The sequence below is a fragment of the Melanostigma gelatinosum genome, assembly GCF_949748355.1.
Source record: "Melanostigma gelatinosum genome assembly, chromosome: 2".
NCBI lineage: Eukaryota > Metazoa > Chordata > Actinopteri > Perciformes > Zoarcidae > Melanostigma > Melanostigma gelatinosum.
In genome coordinates, this window is record NC_136635.1 from 11,353,231 (window position 1) to 11,371,953 (window position 18,723).

General features: G+C 46.3%; 1 protein-coding gene across 1 annotated transcript in view; it reads left to right on the plus strand.

Annotated features, from left to right (window-relative positions):
• elp4 (elongator acetyltransferase complex subunit 4) overlaps nucleotides 1-9,903 on the plus strand; it is a gene marked incomplete at its 5' end in the record, with an annotated part of 73,544 nt that extends 63,641 nt beyond the window's left edge. Inside the window, one exon of the mRNA XM_079293641.1 lies at nucleotides 9,167-9,903. Coding sequence (XP_079149767.1) covers nucleotides 9,167-9,295 — 129 coding nt within the window. The 3' untranslated portion in view covers nucleotides 9,296-9,903. The remainder of the gene's footprint in view (nucleotides 1-9,166) is intronic.
• Nucleotides 9,904-18,723: the final 8,820 nt, after the last annotated feature.

Consider the following 18,723-nt stretch of genomic DNA (forward strand, 5'->3'; position numbering starts at 1 on the left):
CAGGCTCCTTTGACTAATACATATTGAGATTTCAATTTGTGTCTGTAAATGCTGTTCATTATAATGCCTTTTTTATGTGTTGTGTTTCTCGTCATTGTTTTAAAATCCAGACATTGTCTGCAGTGGCACTTAGGGGCACAGAGGATATCACATGCATTTAGCACTGTCTCTCTGATGTTTAACTTCAGCGTGCATCCTCCCCAAGGACCTGGCTCACTGTTTTAATGGCTTTAGTAATGCTTCACAATTAACACTCAGCCAGCGCTCCAGGTTAGGTAATGGCTGGTGTGTTTCAGGCTAAATTAGAAAACACAAAACAAGAATTCCCCATCAGCCACAGTGCTTCTAGGACCTAGAGGTTATGGGGGAAATGGAAGGTGGTGAATTTTTTGACAGGGCAGCCGAGGTGATGTCTCATTCCCTCTGACATCTTAAACACCCTAAAGGTGGCTTTGCCAACAGTCTACCCAGGAAGCACCTCACCTAGCTGTGGCTAAATTTACACAACCACCCGCCCACAGGGAGCACACTGGAGAGGAGAGCAGAGGTGGAGCTGGGGTGAGGATAGAGGACAAATAGGGGAGAGAGAGAGAGAAGGAGGGGGTAGGAGACTGAGGTGTGTGTGTGGTTGTCAAAGGTCAAGTTTCACGTAGTTTGCTATTTGAATGAAGAATATTCAAGTGAGAGTTTTTTCTCAAGAAGCTTCAGCATTTCTCTTTGGTGTTCTCTCCCTCTTGGCTCGGCTGTTTTCTGTTGTACTGCAAGTTTGCATCGGAGTGGAGACAGAGAATGGGTCAGGTTTGAGTTTTCCAGAGTGCATTTAGGAGCTCGGTAGATTAGTGGAACGAAGCTTTCAGCCCCCAGCGATTCCTGTTCAACTCCACTGAGAGCACATCAGCTGTTTGTTCATTCATCATTTCACTGTGAAAGTGACCTTCATTTCAGAGTGTCACAAATAACCAGTGGATGTGAATATAGCTGAGCCCTTTGAAAGACGAAATATACAACATCTCATAAGACAGGCTGTCTAATTTCCAGCAATTTCTGTATTTGTTTTGTTTTTATTTTTTTACTCCAATTTTAATATAATTTTACAAAATGCAAGAAGTTGGAAAGTGTTAGTTGAGAAGCTCGTCTGTGGCTGTTAGCTGTGTCTAGCTAAATGTCTAAACGTTCCCTATATTGTTTATTACCTAGATATCATATATAACTGGTGTTGTAGTTTGAGACCCAGACGACATACTGAACCAATTATAAATTGTCAATATATTTTTTAGATTTTGTCACATTATTGACCCATTTGAATGAAAAAGGCAACACCGCCTTCCCTTTAGAACTGTATATTCCTCCTTTTTATGAATTCACTCAAAGGCTGCAAATGTTGAAGCTCTCAAGACGGACAGTCGAATAGAATGGTAACTATTCTAGATGCTCCCCAGTGGCAGAGTTCAGGCTGTTTGCCTGTGGGCTGATGTGGAGTGAATGGCCTTAGAGGCTCTAGGCTGGTCTATGTGTGGCCCGGCTGGTCCAAGTCAGCAGTAATGACTGGCTTTGGCCAGCATGCCTGTTAATGTGAATGGGGTTACTCTGGGCAACACCTTTTCAGCTGGGTCCTATGAAGTCCCCAGTATGGTGGTCTTTGTCCACACAAGGGCTGTCCTCTCAGCAAAAAGGGCTCCTTTTTTGTGAGGACTATCAACTGGTGATGGATTATACCCACCCCCCCTTTATTCATCCGGGCAGACTAACAGACACGGATGCATGCAAACATACACACACTCTCACACATACATGCAACCACAAAGACAGCACAAGTGTTACGAACACATCGGCACATTACCTTACACGAGTGTTTTGAAAAATGGTTAAAGTGCACACGTCTTACTTGGGTTTACTCACGACAGGTCAACATGGAATGCTTTCCATGCCGTTCATTTACATTCCCCTTCACTTCACATGAAGATAACGTTTCTTCCTGATAAATCTCCTCTTCCGGGCTTGCGTTACAGAGAAAGTGAAGTTGCTCATTTTTCTTCGACATTTCTTCAATATTTCTGTTTACATTTTCTCCTCTCTTTTGCTGAGTGATGATGCAGAAATGCTTGTCATCCATGTGTTGGCTCGGATAGTTCCTGAAGATTTCAAGCCGTTGAACTTGAGTCCATTTCTGCTCTGTACGTCTCTCAGTATGGATCTTGTGCCTTACAGTGCCAGGCAACTCTGCACAGGACAAGTACAAGAAGGCAGGTTGGAGGTTCACAGACTTGTGGTGGGAGCTTTAACGTCATCATGTTGATCCTGGAAATATTTCGAATGACTGTCGTAGTCGTAGTGTAAGTTCTGGTGTGCCCTATTCCATCCTGGTCTTTTGCTAGCACAACAACCGGCCATTCCTCACTGGGTGCGATCCCCCCCCCCCAAGGGATTTGCCACTTACCCAGGATGACACAGTAACCTCCAGACGACCTTTCGCTTTGCCAAATGTCATGCTTGTAAACTGCCTGAACTCCATCACGGCGCTAAAAGACGAGACAACGGGCGAAATAGGTTGGTCTGTTGGAAGGCAACGGCTGGGTTCAGGAAACCCAGTTTGTACTGGCCGGCTTTGTGTGCGCATGTTGTAAATAGCTCTGTGTGACACACGCATAAGCAAGTGGCAGCATGTGTCTGTCTGTCTGCTTTTGTACATGGCTGTGTGCACTTGTAGACTGAGTGCAACACAGAAAAGAGAATGAATAATACATGACAAAATATCCTTGTAATGCTCTGGCTTTTATTTTTTGGTGACTGAAGCAGTACCAGAGCCAGTTAGGACAGTGATCTTAAAGGGCTATTTCGACATTTTGGGAAATGCGCTCATTCGCTTGCCATCTTGTCGTTTGCCATGAGGTTGCCAAACAATCAGCGGAGACTCAAGGAAGTCAAGTCGTTGACTTTGGAGTTTGGTCGGCAGATTTTATTGCCCTCGGAAAATAGCTAGGCTAGCTGTTTCCAGTCTTTATGCAAAGCTAAGTGGTTGCTTGATCAAGCTTCCTATTGAAGGACAGATACCAAGAGTGCTATTGATCTTCTCACCTAACGCTGCATGTAAGCAAAGACGCTTCTGTCCTAAAATTGTCCAAGTATATGTGGTCAGTTGATTTCCCATACGTTGTGTTGTGATAATTTCATCAAAAAGCTAAACGTTTAAAGTGGCTTGAACTTGATGGAAATGAAGAATTGGGCCCCATTGCCTATAGACAGTTGAATAGTGGATGAAGGTGTAACCTCGTGCTGTTTTTAAGGTTCATAAAATGGATATTTAGATATTTTCTCCCATGTGCAGTTGTTATAGCAGGGCATCTATGTAGCACTAGAAAACCTGCTTTTACCAAAAGTGTCAGTGGTGTTTTAACCTGAGGACGTGTATATCGGAGTCATGGTTTGAGGCGCAAAATGTTTGTGGGGTGGAGGGCACAAGAGGTCCCCCAGATATGCTGTCATAACTCATGCAGCCGCGCTCTTTGCTACGGGCCTATCTGTAGTGAAGGCAGCACTTAGACATGTTTGTACTCTATGCCCTACATCCCCCTCCCTTTCTCCCCAGGCACCATGTCACTCCAGGGGTGGACCAGTACTCCCTGACTGTGCCCAAGTCCATAACATCAACTAACCCCCCCCCCCTCCTTACTCCCCACCACCACTGGGGTCAATGTGCCCTCGCCCCCTCACCCTACAACGCCTTCGGTCCATACCAACACTGCCCTCCAAAGAGAAACAAAACCAAACTGAAAAGAGACTAAATGGCCCCACGCTGCTTCCCCTGTCAAAGCTCTTGACAGGCCCGCACAGAGGCCCCCCCAGAGGAGGGCTCAGTTGAAGATGATGACTACGGAGATAACAAGTCAAGTTGTTGTGTTACAGCGCAGTTACACTTTGGCCCTTGTTTGTCCATTTGGTTATTCAGATGCATTGCAGAGCTAACTGATTCCAAAGCATGTCATGTTTAGTAACATGACAGATACTATCAAATGCTGTTTTACATCGGCCTGTGGAGCATGAAGGGCAAGTGAGGAGCTAAGAGAACAGGAATAAACATTCCATTAGGTATTAAAAAACCTTGAAATATTGTCAGCTAATCCATTTCCTGCTTGGACATGCTCACTTTTAATGAAATGCAGTCAGTTATTCGTCCCGTCCCATTCTCCCAGTGTTTGGGAATATAATTACACTCAAAATGCTTACTCATCCTTCTGCCTGCCTGCTTCCTACTCTGTCAGATGCATTAGCCATGAAGCAGAAGAGATGGTGAGCCTGTGTCTGTATCTGTCTGTATGTCTATCTGTCAGTCCGCCTGCCTGTCTGTATGCCTGCCTCTGAGATTATCCCGGATCAGGCAGCAGGTGACATGGCGAGCAGGTGACCATCACCCAATTACCAAAAAAGAAACCCGAGATGAGCTCCAGTGTAGCTTACATTTGTCTCTTTCTTCTCCTGTCACTCATAAACTCTTTTCACGCCGCTTTTACTCACTAAACATTTACATTAGTTGCATGTCAAGAGGACAGAAAATGTACACTTCCTTACATGTCATGTCAAATTTTGTATTTGCGAATTCAGCTGATGCTGAATTGTTTGAATACATTTAAATTCCTTATTCTGCAGTTTTCCCGACTAATCGTAGTAATAGTAATGCTGCAGGGAGAACGTTCAAAGTGCCCTGACAAAATAAATAAACCTACAGACATTTATTCAGCAAAAGAATACTCACCTGATGTATGATGGATGAAATCAAATCTGTTCAACAAAACACAATAAAAAAAAGTCCATGGGATAAAAAACTTCCCCAGTCAACAGGTTATTCTCAGGGCAAGGTCACGGATCAGGTTGCACTCTTTGTTACCACAAAAGAAGAGGAAGGAAGAGCTTCTCCTCAGCTTTTGTTAGGTGGAGGTGGGCTAGAATTACCACAGTGATGGGATTTATGCTGGGCTGTTTCTGCTTTTTTTTTTGCTGGTATACGGTAGCGGAGGTTTTCTGTGAAATAGCCAGCGTAAATGTGATGATAGTTTGCTTCCCCCAATAGAAACGGACATCACTTCATTGTGTGGGTTTTGTTTTGCTGAAGTTAAAACCTATAGGAACTGTCCTATAGCTTCAGCAAATGATTTCCCACACAATGCAGTGTAACTTTAGAGGTGCGAGGGATTACGGCACTGGGAGGTGATTTAGCTTTGGTTTAGTGACTGGAAAGACCAGCAAGTCTGGGAAATTTCTACCTATTTCGTTCTGCTGGCATTTTGACCCTTGGCTGGTTGAAGAAATGGGACTGGAAATGGAGGACATTGACCTGGTGTCATGGACAGACGTGCACATTAGTTTACAGTGGATGCACTGCAGCTGTGCTGCTCAGGGAAATTGAATTGGCAAAAGGTATCACCTCTAATCCTCTGTCCATGAATACTGGACTTGTGGTATATAAATCCATTCAAACTGTATTTTTTTAATATCAGTGTTCTGCATCAGTACGATAACTGGAATTTCTTATTCATGCATTCTCAGCATATAGCCAGATTGCTTCATCGACATTTCCTCTGTGATTGTTATGACTTTAGCTTGGTGATGCAATGTTCGGTTTAGTAATTTCACTGACTTAATAGAGCTTACAACAAACAGGACCAAATTACAACAGTGGCTGTGTTAAGTAGGTGTTTATGGTAAATATCGTGTCACTTCTATGAGCATGTTCCAACATCGGCTAATCTGATTGGAACAGCCAGACCGGTCGTCCTGAGTTCCACCAAGGTGTTAGGTTTCCCATAGATTTAAGCTGTACAGTGACACGGGCCGTTTGAAAGTGTGGCTCAAACTCTATGGAAGAAATGACTCGTTAAATTAGCAGCTAATACTCAAGTCATTAGCAAGCCGTTAACACCAGTGGAATGCCTTTGATGGTGCTGCTTTGTGTGAGTAGGTCCTCTTTAAGCTCCAGTTGGAAATATTGGTCTGTTTGCACTTACGTAACTTTGTTACACTCATAACTGTCAAATTAACATAAAAAAGTGATTTGGTGCTTTTTCTGAGCGATAAAACAACAATGTGACATTCACAAGCAACCTCCGCTGTATGTGGAGATTGTGAGCGACAGCGTGAAGCGCCGTATTCCTTAAGAACCGGGTCTTCGGGGTGTTTGGTAAGCTGAGGGGAATAGTCCATTGTGGGGTGATATTAGTAACCCTCTTAGGCAAAGCTAGTCTGTGGGCCGGCCCCGAGGGCTCATTTCAAGTGCTTAGCATTCGTTTGGAGCTTTGTCAGCCCTCGCCCTGTTGCCAGCATGGCCCCAGCCCCTCTGGCTGTGGAGCGGAGCTGAACCACAGACCTTCACCCCTGCCCGCCACTAGGGAGGGAACACTAACATCACATTTCTAAAACACACTCGCACTAACATTATGCCACACATCCATTTTTTTTTAACACCCCCCTCCTCCACCTCCACCCATGCACCCCAGCCAATGGTCTATTTTCCCGCCGTCTACTCCCATCCAACACCCCCCCGTCTCTTATTTCTTTCCTCTTTCTCCACCCTCGTGAAGGTTGCCAGGCAGCAGAGAAAGACTTCACACACACACATACACACCCCACTATGCCTCTGAGGGTTTTTCCGGATGTCCTTGTTTACATCATGGAGTGTGCGGGTCGTGGGGAAGCAGACTCAGAGCCTCCCTGGTTATGTCTGTCTAAGTCCTACACTGACCTCCGTTCATTTGGTGGCAGTGCAAATGTTCACGTAAGCCCCTCCGTTGGCTACCCTCACATATTTGGGTGCAAATTTTAAAAATAGGGGTGAAAATGACTTAAAATGTTTGTATTGGATCTTCAATAAGCTAACCTGCATTGACAGGGTTAGGGTTAGCTGTGAAAGTAGTTAATTTGGAGTGTCGATCTGCTCTAATATAGTCTGTCACTGGTGTGTAGGGTGGTTGCTAACTGTTACTATTCTCCCTGTGTTTCAAACCGATCGATTGGTTTTGTCTGCTCCTCCCTCCAACTTTGATGTTAGCATTGATTGTTCTCATCTGCCCCTGAACTCAAAGGTTAGAGTAGCTGAGCCGCACTTCTGGATTGCTTTAACCTTCGCTCTGCACATGCTCAGTGGGTTTACAGAGCGCAGAGCCAAACAGACGCGGTGTAGCCAGGCCCATGGGTGCGTGACAGCAAGACAACGGTGTGATGTCTTTTTTTCTTTTTTTTACTCACCCACTGAGGGTGATGTATATGTGATTGATTTTTCTCTCTCTACCGTGTTTCCGCTGCAGTGCACTAAGCAGTACTGAGTCCAGGCTTGATCAATGCATTGTTTTTCTTTTTCAATCACACTTGAGTGAGCTGAAGACACGAAAGGTTACACAGGTGAGGTTTGGCAGGGGTGGAAGTTGGAGCTTCTGGAGGCCCCCTCAAGGTCAATATATGAGTTTGCATGGATGTGTGTGTGTGTGCATGTGTGTGTGTGTGTGTGAGAGAGAAAGAGGGAGGGAGTCAGAGAGAAAGTTACACAGAGAGAAGTTTATCTAATTCATCATGTGTCTTTTACCGACTGATCATTCTTCTTGTGGTGTCAAAAGAGTTAGTTTATGCTCATTATGTATCTGTGTTTTCTCGCAGTGGTATTTTCCGTCTGTGCCTCTATAAGTCCTGTGTAACCTTACCTTTACCATCTTACATTAAATTATAGGTCTTTCACAGTGTCTCAGGGCTCACCTGCCCTAGATAATCTGCAGGGCTGCATATAGACTTCTCCTCTTGTTTCCTCTACTTGCTTGACAAACGGTCTTCTGACACACACACACACACACACACACACACACACACACACACACACACACACACACAAAGGCAATGCGTTGAACAGAAGAGAGACCACTTGATGCACCTCTGACCTTTTAGCCACAGTAGCCACAGCACAAGGCTTCATATCAGACATGAACATCAGTGATGTAAAAACATTTTCAGTTCAGACTGAGACGTTTGAGTGCTCCTAAAAAAACTGTATTAGTCCTAGGGAGGAAGTAGCCGATCCTAGAGGGGTAAAGAGTGTTGCGTAGTCCTGTATTATCTCTTCGTAATGACGCTGTTAAACCCTGTGCCCAAACACCAGTCATTAAGAAAAAGATAAGTATCTGTGGGAGTGGAAGGGCTCTCTTAAAGCTGCATGTCTCGAGGGGGGAAGTTTTAGTGGGGTGGGAGCGCAGGCTTTGACCAGTGGGTGTCAGATGTCATGGCAGATTCTTTCAGGGGCAAATTACAGGGTTTAACTTCTCTTGTACCCGGGATGCCTGTATTCTGATTTAACTTCCTCGATAGACACTCGAGCAACGTGCTGCTCAACACCATTGTTGGGCGCACACTTGGCTCTGGAGATACTTCACCTCCTCTCACGCTCTCAGCACCTCTTCAAGACTTTGTTCATGGAGTGCCATTGGGAGCCTTTTCCTGCGGCTGCTTGAGAGAGCAGAGCAGCGTAGCCCCTCTTAAGGTTTGTAGTAGTTAGCGTGTTGGTGTTAGGGGGCTTTACATGAGTGGCCCTCATTAACCTCTTAGCGTCTTTGTGCTTCCAGTTGGCACAGGGCTGCTCCGTAGATAAGCGTTTGCTATGAAACAGCCAACAGACTTGATCCTAATGACTCTGGTATGAGCTGAACATAATCATCTGTGTTGCAAACACAGCGAATCAACACAAGTGCAAACACATCCAGATTTTGCATGCACATCTGCGTCTGAACACACCTCACCTCATAAACGCATGCTGTTGTGTCCTACACAACTTCTCAAAACACCCCTACCTCACACACACTCTCACACACACTCTCACACACAGACGTGTTCCCTGTGAGCTGTCACAGACCTAAAGCTCTCTGAAGCATTTAGCAGCACGCTAGCAGGGGTTTACTCCTCGATGCCAGTGCTGAGGGGAGTGCTGAAGCATCTAATGCAATTTCAACCCAACATGGCTCTCTGTGAATAAACATCACTGAAGTGTACCATCTACTGTATGTTGATCCACTGTAGTGCTTTCTTTTTGTGATCTAATCTCTCTCTCTCTCTCTCTCTCTCTCTCTCTCTCTCTCTCTCTCTCTCTCTCTCTCTCTCTCTCTCTCTCTCTCTCTCTCTCTCTCTCTGACTTCTGTAGAGACTGCATTTGCCTCCAGACTTGTCTGAGACGGTGAGTCGTGTGAGCAGGGGGGAGCTGGCAGGAGCAGCCACGGTGGCCTCAGCCTGTGGCTCCGGCAGTTCCGGCAACAAACACCTGGACTTCTAGTGTGCTCCCACACAGGCGCCAAGAGCAACCAACACCTGGAAGGCCGCGGAGTTGTCCTCTTTACCATGGCGACCAGGTTGTTCCCTCGCCCACGTAATGTCAACCTCGATAACCCTGCAAGCCAGGGGTGAAGATCTAAACATCAACGACATGTCAAGTCCTTTTTTATACAAACATACAGTACACTCACAATGTAAAGATATAGTGGAGCAGAGAGCGAAGTCCCACTCCCTTCGTGTTTGTTGTAATACAAGCTTCTCTGTGCTTTGTTTACGTAGCCTGGCCGGCCGCTCGTGCATTTTTAGTGCATGCGAGTCTCTCTGTGGTACCCAGCCGGCTAGCTAATGGCCGCCGCTCTTCACTGCGCTCATACGGGCGGTTACCGAGCTGTCAGCTGCTAGCCGCCGACTCAGCCATCTTAATGTTTAGAGCCTGTGGAGGCAATAGCATCTTTAAGATTTGGTACATTTTTTTTTTTTTTGTTCTCTGTCTCTGGGGATTTCACTTACAAGTAAAGTGTCATCATGAAATATTTTTTAGTCTGCACAGACTCTCACTCTTGGCAAACATTAAATAATTGAACTGCATTCTCCCTCGCTTCGAGCGTACTGTACAAGCAAAGGTGGCCTCTCCTGACGAGCTCCACTTTGTAGAACAGTATTTTTTTTTTCTTGGAAAATGCAAAAACAATATGTGCTTTTGTTTGGTTAAATAAAAGCAAATAAATACACAACACACAACATATGGTCTTTATTTTTTTTTTTACTTTATTGTGTATCAACAGCAGCTCTGAAGGGGAGGCTGTGAGAGGATGCAAAGAGAGTGTGTTATGAATCTCTGGTCTGCCTCACTGGTTTCAGGTTGGAAACAGGGATGCTTCCATCTGACCCTGAGACTCTGCCGGTGAGTGACGTCTACCTCCAGTGAGCTTGAGAGCTGAGTGGGAAAATGTGGGCAGAGGGTAGGAGAGCTGGATTTGGGTGCAGGCTTCACACCTCATCAGGCGTGTTTGCTGGATGAGCTGCTTTGCCATGACAAGTCCAAAAGAACAAATTAGGTCAAATGGTGACATGGAGAAACAGAGGAGAAAAAAAACATGAAAAATTAAATGTTTCATTTTTGTTTTCCTCAGTCTGCCGCTGATGCCAGTTTGAATAATTTTGCCTGTGAAAACTGGCAGTATTGGTAAGCATCTGCAACACGTGTTGGGAGAGGGTAGTGCTACCTGACAGTTTCATGCACGGATGGAGTGCTCTTATATCGGGTATATGAGAGAGAGAGATGACATACACAGGTCACGTATACAGGTGAAGCAGAGCTTAAGTTGTCAAGATAAAAACTGTTTTGCAAGTTATTGTTGTGAAGGAGTTTACATTTTCAGCATACACTTTTTGTCAGGACTGCGCCGTAGGACCCCAGGACATCCAGCAGATGGTGGCAGAGTGCGCCTTAATTAGGTTTTGTGGACTGATTGGACTTGGCTCACCTTAAGTGGGTTCACCTGTGTAATTGCCTCAAGTGTATTTAAGGCGTGTCTGTACCTTGCCCTTCGTTCGAGCCTCATGTTTTCTTGACACGTCTGTTCCTGTGTTTTCCCTCTGTGGGATATCTTATTAAAGTCTACCTCTTTTTGGCTCCTGAACTCGGCGTTTTGTATCTACACTCAGTACCTTCAAGTTGGACGTGACAGTAGGCTCGAACCACCAACATGAGTGTAACAGGCGCCGAAGGAGGAGACGTCAGCCTAGCCCAGGTGCTCGGCGCTGTGGAATCCCAGGGAACCTCGATCCAGCAGATCCAAGCCTGGATAACCCAGCAAATGCACCAGCCGAACCCCCCGGCTGCCAAGACGTTCCTACAGAAACCAGAGCGGTATGCCGGCACTCCAGAGACCTGTCAGGGATTTTTGACACAGTGTGACCTGTGTTTTGTCATGCAGCCTGATCAGTTCCCCTCAGGAAAAGCTAAGGTCGCTTTTATGATTTCGCTGCTAACCAGTAGAGCTCTAGTATGGGCTACTGCCCTATGGGAGGCAAATTCCCCACTTTCTGCTAATGCAGTAGAGTTCTCCAAGACACTACGCCAGGTTTTTAACCACCCAGTGAGTGGCAGAGAAGCAGCACGCCGCATCAGCTCGCTCCGCCAAGGAGCTAGACCTGTGTCTGAATATGCCATAGAATTCCGCACCTTGGCAGCTGAGTGCAAATGGAACAATGAAGCACTTTTGACCACTTTTTACAATGGCCTGTCGGAGGCGGTCAAAGATGATTTGGCTAGTCGGGAGTGGGGGGTCACTGTAGATGAGCTCATAACCACCTCTATCTGCCTCGATCAGCGCATACGCGAAAGGAGGCGTGAGCGCAGGCTTCCCAATTCGGCACCTCCCCAAGCGCATTCACCACTGGGCGCGTCGGGCCCCACTGCTCAGCCCGCTCAAGCGGAGGCAATGGAGGTAGGCAGGTACCGCATTACACCTGCAGAACGAGGATGCTCATTAGGAGGAGGGGACAGCGTAGTGAGCAATTTTGTCCACTCTCAGTACCCCAACCCAGTTAAGCGCCTCTGCCTGAGGGCTCGACTCACCTGGACCCCAGAGAACCCGGAGAACATCCCTATCACGGTGCTGATCGATTCAGGCTCAGAGGAAAACCTGATGGACTCTGCTCTGGCCACACGCCTCGGTCTACATACCAAGGCCCTTCCCAATCCTGTGAGAATCCAGGCGCTCGACGGACGACCCCTAGGCTCCGGTAAAATTGACTTCATGACACACCCCTTACTACTGCAGATTGGGTCACATACAGAGACTGTTTCTTTGGCTTTAGTCCAATCCCAACATGATAGAGTAGTACTAGGGTTTCCCTGGCTTCAGAAACACAATCCCCAGTTCAACTGGTCCACTGGTGAACTTTTATCATGGAGCCCAGAGTGTATCTCAGCCAGACATGTTACCCCTGTGATGAAGTGTTCTGTTGCCTGTTCATCCTCTGAGCTCTCTTCAGTCCCTGCAGAGTATCATGACCTAGCTGAAGTATTTAGTAAGACTAGAGCTACAGCACTTCCTCCTCACAGACCTTTTGACTGTGCCATTGACCTGTTGCCTAACACTATTCCCCCCCGGGGACGACTATACCCTCTCTCCAGGCCCGAGACTCAGGCCATGGAGGACTACATTAGCGAGTCTCTTAAGAACGGGCTTATTACCCCTTCAACTTCACCAGTGTCAGCAGGATTCTTTTTTGTACCCAAGAAAGATGGTGGTCTACGACCATGCATAGATTACCGAGCACTGAACAACATCACAGTAAAGAACAAATATCCGTTGCCACTCATGTCTTCCGCTTTTGATCTTCTTGGAGGAGCTACAGTGTTCACTAAACTAGACCTGCGGAATGCTTACCATCTGGTCCGCATCAGAGAGAATGATGAGTGGAAGACTGCTTTTAGCACCCCCAGTGGACATTATGAATACCGGGTAATGCCATTTGGTCTGACCAATGCTCCTGCTGTGTTCCAAGCCTTTGTAAATGAAGTGCTCAGGGAGTTCCTCAACCGCAGTGTGTTCGTTTACCTCGATGATGTGCTAATTTTTTCCAAGTCCCTCACAGAACATCGCCAGCACGTCCGGCAGGTCCTCCAGCGGTTGCTGGACAACCAGCTCTTCGTCAAACTGGAGAAGTGTGAGTTCCACGTTACCCGCACCTCCTTTTTGGGGTATGTCATCTCCCCCGATGGAGTAATCTTGGACGAATCCAGGGTGCAGGCTGTACTGGACTGGCCGGTTCCCGCCACTCTCAAGCAGGTACAGCGTTTTGTGGGGTTTGCTAACTTTTATCACCGTTTCATTCGAGGCTTCAGCTCCATAGTAGCACCTATCACAGCAGTGGCCCGGGGAGCCCCAACCAGACTCAGATGGACCCCGGAGGCGCAAGCGGCGTTCGAGCATCTCAAGGCTCAGTTCACGTCAGCCCCACTGCTGAGGCACCCTGACCCTGCCCTTCCGTTTGTGTTGGAGGTGGATGCGTCCAGGTCTGGTGTTGGAGCTGTGCTGTCCCAGAAATCAGGTATGGACAACAAGACGCACCCATGTGCCTTTTTCTCTCGCAAGCTTAGTGACGCTGAGAGGAACTATGACGCCGGGGACAGGGAGCTGTTGGCCATCCTAAGGGCACTTGAAGAATGGAGACACTGGCTGGAAGGAGCGCGCCACCCATTCACAGTCATCACGGATCATAAGAACCTCCAGTACATCCGTGAGGCCAAGCGCCTGAACCCCCGACAAGCCAGGTGGGCCCTGTTTTTCACCAGATTCAGGTTTATCATCACGTTTCGCCCCGGCACCAAGAATGCCAAGGCTGATGCCTTATCGCGCCAGTATGACGCCAACGTTACTGACCCTGTCCCTGAGTGCATCATTCCCCCCAGCTGCGTGGTGGGACAGGTGACGCTTGCCCTGGAGGACGCCGTCCTGCGTGCGCAAGAGGAGGATCCAGGTCCTAGTGGAGTACCCCCGGGCCGTCTGTATGTCCCGCTCAACGCCCGCTCTGAGGTTCTACAATGGGGGCATGACTCACCAGTGACGGGCCATCCTGGGGCTGCCCGCACGATGGAGCTAGTCAGCCGCCGCTTTTGGTGGCCACGCATGAGAACTGACATTGAGGAGTATGTTCACGCATGTTCTGTTTGTGCTACACAGAAGTCAGGAAACCAAGCCCCGGCGGGCCTGCTCCACCCCCTGCCGGTTCCTTATCGGCCATGGTCCCACATCTCAATGGACTTCATCACTGGCCTACCACCTTCTGACGGTAACACAGTGATTTTTGTAATTGTGGACCGTTTTTCCAAAGCAAGCCACTTTGTCCCACTACCTAAGCTGCCGTCTGCGAAGGAAACCGCTGATTTGGTGGTCCGAGAGGTGGTGCGTCACCATGGCATCCCTAGTGACATTGTCTCTGATAGAGGGCCCCAATTCATGTCCAAGTACTGGAGTGCATTTTGGTCCTTGTTTGAAACGTCTGTCAGTCTTTCATCAGGCTACCATCCGGAGAGTAATGGACAGACGGAACGCGTGAACCAGGAGCTGGAGAAATACCTACGCTGCATGGTATCATCCAATCCGGGTGCCTGGAGTCGAAAGCTGGTGTGGGCTGAGATCGCCCACAACCAACTGAGTGGGTCCTCCACCGGTATGTCGCCTTTTGAGGTTCAGTACGGATATGTCCCGCCATTTTTTCCCTCTCAGCAGTCCGAGTCTGCGGTCCCCTCTGCGGATGCTGCGGTGGCCAGATGCCGCCAGGCCTGGAAGAAGGCCCGTGCTGCGCTTACGCGCGCCACCGAAACCCATCGGATCCAGGCCAATCGCAGGAGACGGCGCGCCCCGACGTTCCGCCCTGGACAGAGAGTATGGCTCTCCACCAAGAACCTGCCTCTGCGCACGGACTCCAAATTCACTCCCCGGTTCATCGGTCCGTTTCCTGTGGAGAGGAGGATCAACCCGGTGGCTTACAAACTCAGACTTCCTAGGACTCTCCGGGTGAGACCAGTGTTTCATGTCTCTTTGCTGAAACCTCTCTTCTCCTCGCCCTTGTCCAGGCCTGCCCCACTGCCGCCGCCTCCGCGGGTCGTCGCTGGTGGCCCTGTCTACACCGTCCGGAGGCTGCTGGATTCCCGGCGGAGGGGGCGAGGCCTTCAGTACCTGATTGACTGGGAGGGCTACGGCCCAGAGGAACGCTCATGGGTGCCCTCACGGCACGTCCTGGATCCTGCCCTCATCCGTGCCTTTCACCGTGCACACCCTCTCCAGCCTGGCCCACCTGGAGGTGGCCGTCAGGTGGGGGGTACTGTCAGGACTGCGCCGTAGGACCCCAGGACATCCAGCAGATGGTGGCAGAGTGCGCCTTAATTAGGTTTTGTGGACTGATTGGACTTGGCTCACCTTAAGTGGGTTCACCTGTGTAATTGCCTCAAGTGTATTTAAGGCGTGTCTGTACCTTGCCCTTCGTTCGAGCCTCATGTTTTCTTGACACGTCTGTTCCTGTGTTTTCCCTCTGTGGGATATCTTATTAAAGTCTACCTCTTTTTGGCTCCTGAACTCGGCGTTTTGTATCTACACTCAGTACCTTCAAGTTGGACGTGACACTTTTAGGGTATAGCTTAAAATAGAATAATTGACATACTCCTGGCACGTTTGTTTTCTCACACTGCTGATGCACTCCGTTCAAAGTGCATCATTTTCTCAGTTTTAAAACCATCAGCAAAGTTTTACAATGTCAATTCCTTCCATGCACATTGTAAAAAATTAGGGTTCTCACATTTGTATTTACATTTAGAATTTAGTGAGTTGATGCTATTCTGGTAGTCGCTAGTCCTCCCTTTCGACCAATGTTAGCATTCAGTATATTATACATGTAGCTGTGCACGTTAACAATCAAGATTGAAATAAAAATAAATAAATAAAATTGAAGATATGACTTTGTATACCTGATTGACTGGATCTGTTAGTGTTCTGCCGTCGGATAATGTTGGTTGTATGTGGTCACACATGCTTCTAACGAGCATGAATAAGAAATTCCGGGTACCAGGAGATCTAAATGAATTTAAGCCTCTGAACACAGTAACAATGACTGGAGCTTCACAATCAGGTGGAGAATGTATTCTTCAGTGGGATCTGTACAACCCCATTTCTTTCTTTTTAATGGTTGATACCACGTTATTGTGTTATGAGTTTTATAACAAATCATAAAGTATCTTAAAGTGGAGGGAAAAAAACTAAACATTACATATAAGATATTTTCCTTTTTTTGTCTGCATTGATCTTAATGTAATCTGCAACAACAGCACATAAGATGTACACTCACGTCACAGGACCTATTCCTTGAAAGCCTTGCTCGGCCTGAAGCAGAGACAGGAATCTATGGGGCCGAGTAGAGAACCTTCTTTCACAGTTGTGTCTTTAGGCAGCTGCTGCTCATGTCCTGTTGATTCCTTGAGCCAGCGTTGTTTTCCTACTGTAGCTTTAGCTGCGGCCTTATGTGTCCTGTTATTACATGGGCGTCACGTTGCAGCACTATTCAAGCACACAATGTGGGACAGTTCATTTTTACCGCACTCGATATCTCTGACAATTTTGGTTTCATAAAGCAGACCCATCTTGGCAAGTGAAGTGACCATATCTGTCAAATACAAAAGACACAAAGCTGGACGATTATGTATTGTATTTACAATGATGAGGGAAACGTCCATTGATGTTTGCATAAAGCACACACTCGCACACAGACCTTAACCGCTGACACTAAATAGGTGAGTGTTAGCTTCTGGTCACTGCTGTGGGAATTCACATTTCCAGGTCAGAATTGTTGTCTCATTAAAAAAATAGATCAAAGAGCACAAAGTTCTCAGGAACTTTTCCAGAAACTTATATTGTTCAACTTGTTTTCCGAGTGAAAATGACATTCAAACCTTTCTAGCTGTGTATTATTTAGACTGCCACTAATTGCAGTCTTTCTTGCATTTTGAATCTCTCTTTCATTCTCTCTGTAATAATTAATGCTTCTCCTCTGCCTGTTCTCCCTGTGCTCTCTAAACAGTTTTCTTCCGTCTGTGTGATAAACTCAGTGTGATAAAAGAAAAGAATCCTCTTAAAAATCTGATTAACTGCCAATCCTCCAAGTTCTAATTGGACCATTAAATATTGAGTGGGATGTGAAAATTCAATTAATCAGTTTAGCAAGATATTTGGCGCTGCTGCATGCTGTGTGAATATTACCTGACCTCACTCTCTCCTGGACATCCTTTCCTTTTAGATGCTCTCTCTCTCTCTCGCTCATTCTCTCTCTCTCTCTCTAACACACCCCCTCAAATCTACACACATGCACACAGACACAACCCCCCTGCTGAGGCAGCAAGTGAAGCAAAATAACTCACTCTGCCACACAATCGCTCCTTTGCCTCGCTCTAGGCACTGACTGCTTTATTCCATGACTCCCCCCCCCTCTCTCTCTCTTCCCTGCTCCCTCCTCTTCATTGGCTCTGTATTTTTTTTCATACCATCGTAACTCTACTACAACAAGAGCCAGTGATGGTGAATTGCTTGACCTTTCTCATTGTGCAGCGGTGTTGTGCTGTGTGGTCTGTGTCGACTTGGTTCAGCCCATACATCAAGAGAAGTTTGTTATTTTGGACACCTTTGTTTGGTGGGAATTGGAAGTGTTATGTGTGTATTGCCAGCTCTTGTAATAAATGCGGTGTCAGCATTTATATATTTTTTTGAATATGCAGCTATGATGCATTATGTCAAAAATGTTTGACTCTTTATTTGCTCAGTAAATACTGACACTGTATGAGACACAGCATTGAAGAGGCAAAAAGGTTTTCTTTAAGACACAATTTTACTGTACAAAATGTTTTATAATTTTCACAAAATACATTTAGAAAGCTCCATTTTAAATAAAATTAAATTGAAATATTTAAGAGACAGCGTGTAGACGTTTTTATCTCAGAAGCATTGCTCAGACGTAAACCCAGTGTGTCCATGTTTCTACGTACACACTGAAATAAAAATGCAAAACTCAAAAGAGCATGACAGATGATGCTAGAAAAACCCTCCCGTGGTCTTCAATTATAAATAAGGACTGCGGGGTTTGACTGCAGTCTTATGAACTCGAAGCCAATGTAATCGAACAGAACGTGTTTACAAAAATTTTGCAACACAAGACTAATATCTTTAAAAAAAACAACATTGTGTGCTAGATGAAATACAAAGGCTTTGGTCTGTTTTACAATCAACAATGATTAAATCTGATATGTACTTGTAAACAACTGCCAAACACTTAAGTTTAAAACTCTGTCAAGCAATGTTTAATCATAATTATAGGAATTAAATATTTCTAGCACAATTTTTTTTGACCACAGGACACTATAATACAACTATACCTAAGAGACAAATTGTACCTGACCCTAAAGAAATGTATTTCATGATGCATGGAACATTTATAGAATATTCTCGGGGATATAAATGAAATCAACTTTTATTGGAGAAATCTTTCTGGAAGATTTCAAGGGAAGACAAGTACTTTACATTTTGACATAAACAAACTGGATTATATCGAAGACGCAGTCTACCATTTACAGACTACAGGTTTTCTTTACACCTGTTTTCCACATGTAATGTTCTTCGTGGTAATCTAGAGTCAATCCAACCACCGAAGCAAGAGGTCCAAGTTGTGCCGCACCTCGCACTGTCTTTGCACACGTTGAGCCGTTGATAGTGATCCGTGTTTAATAAGCCGGCAAACGCAGGCCCATGTCAGAGGAGTCAAGACCACAGCCTCAGTGGGTGGATCGAGTTTGAGTTTCCTCTGCTAAATATCCATTCGTAAGAAATAAGACCAATAAATAGTTGTTTTTTTTTACACAGTAAGAGTCTTCCC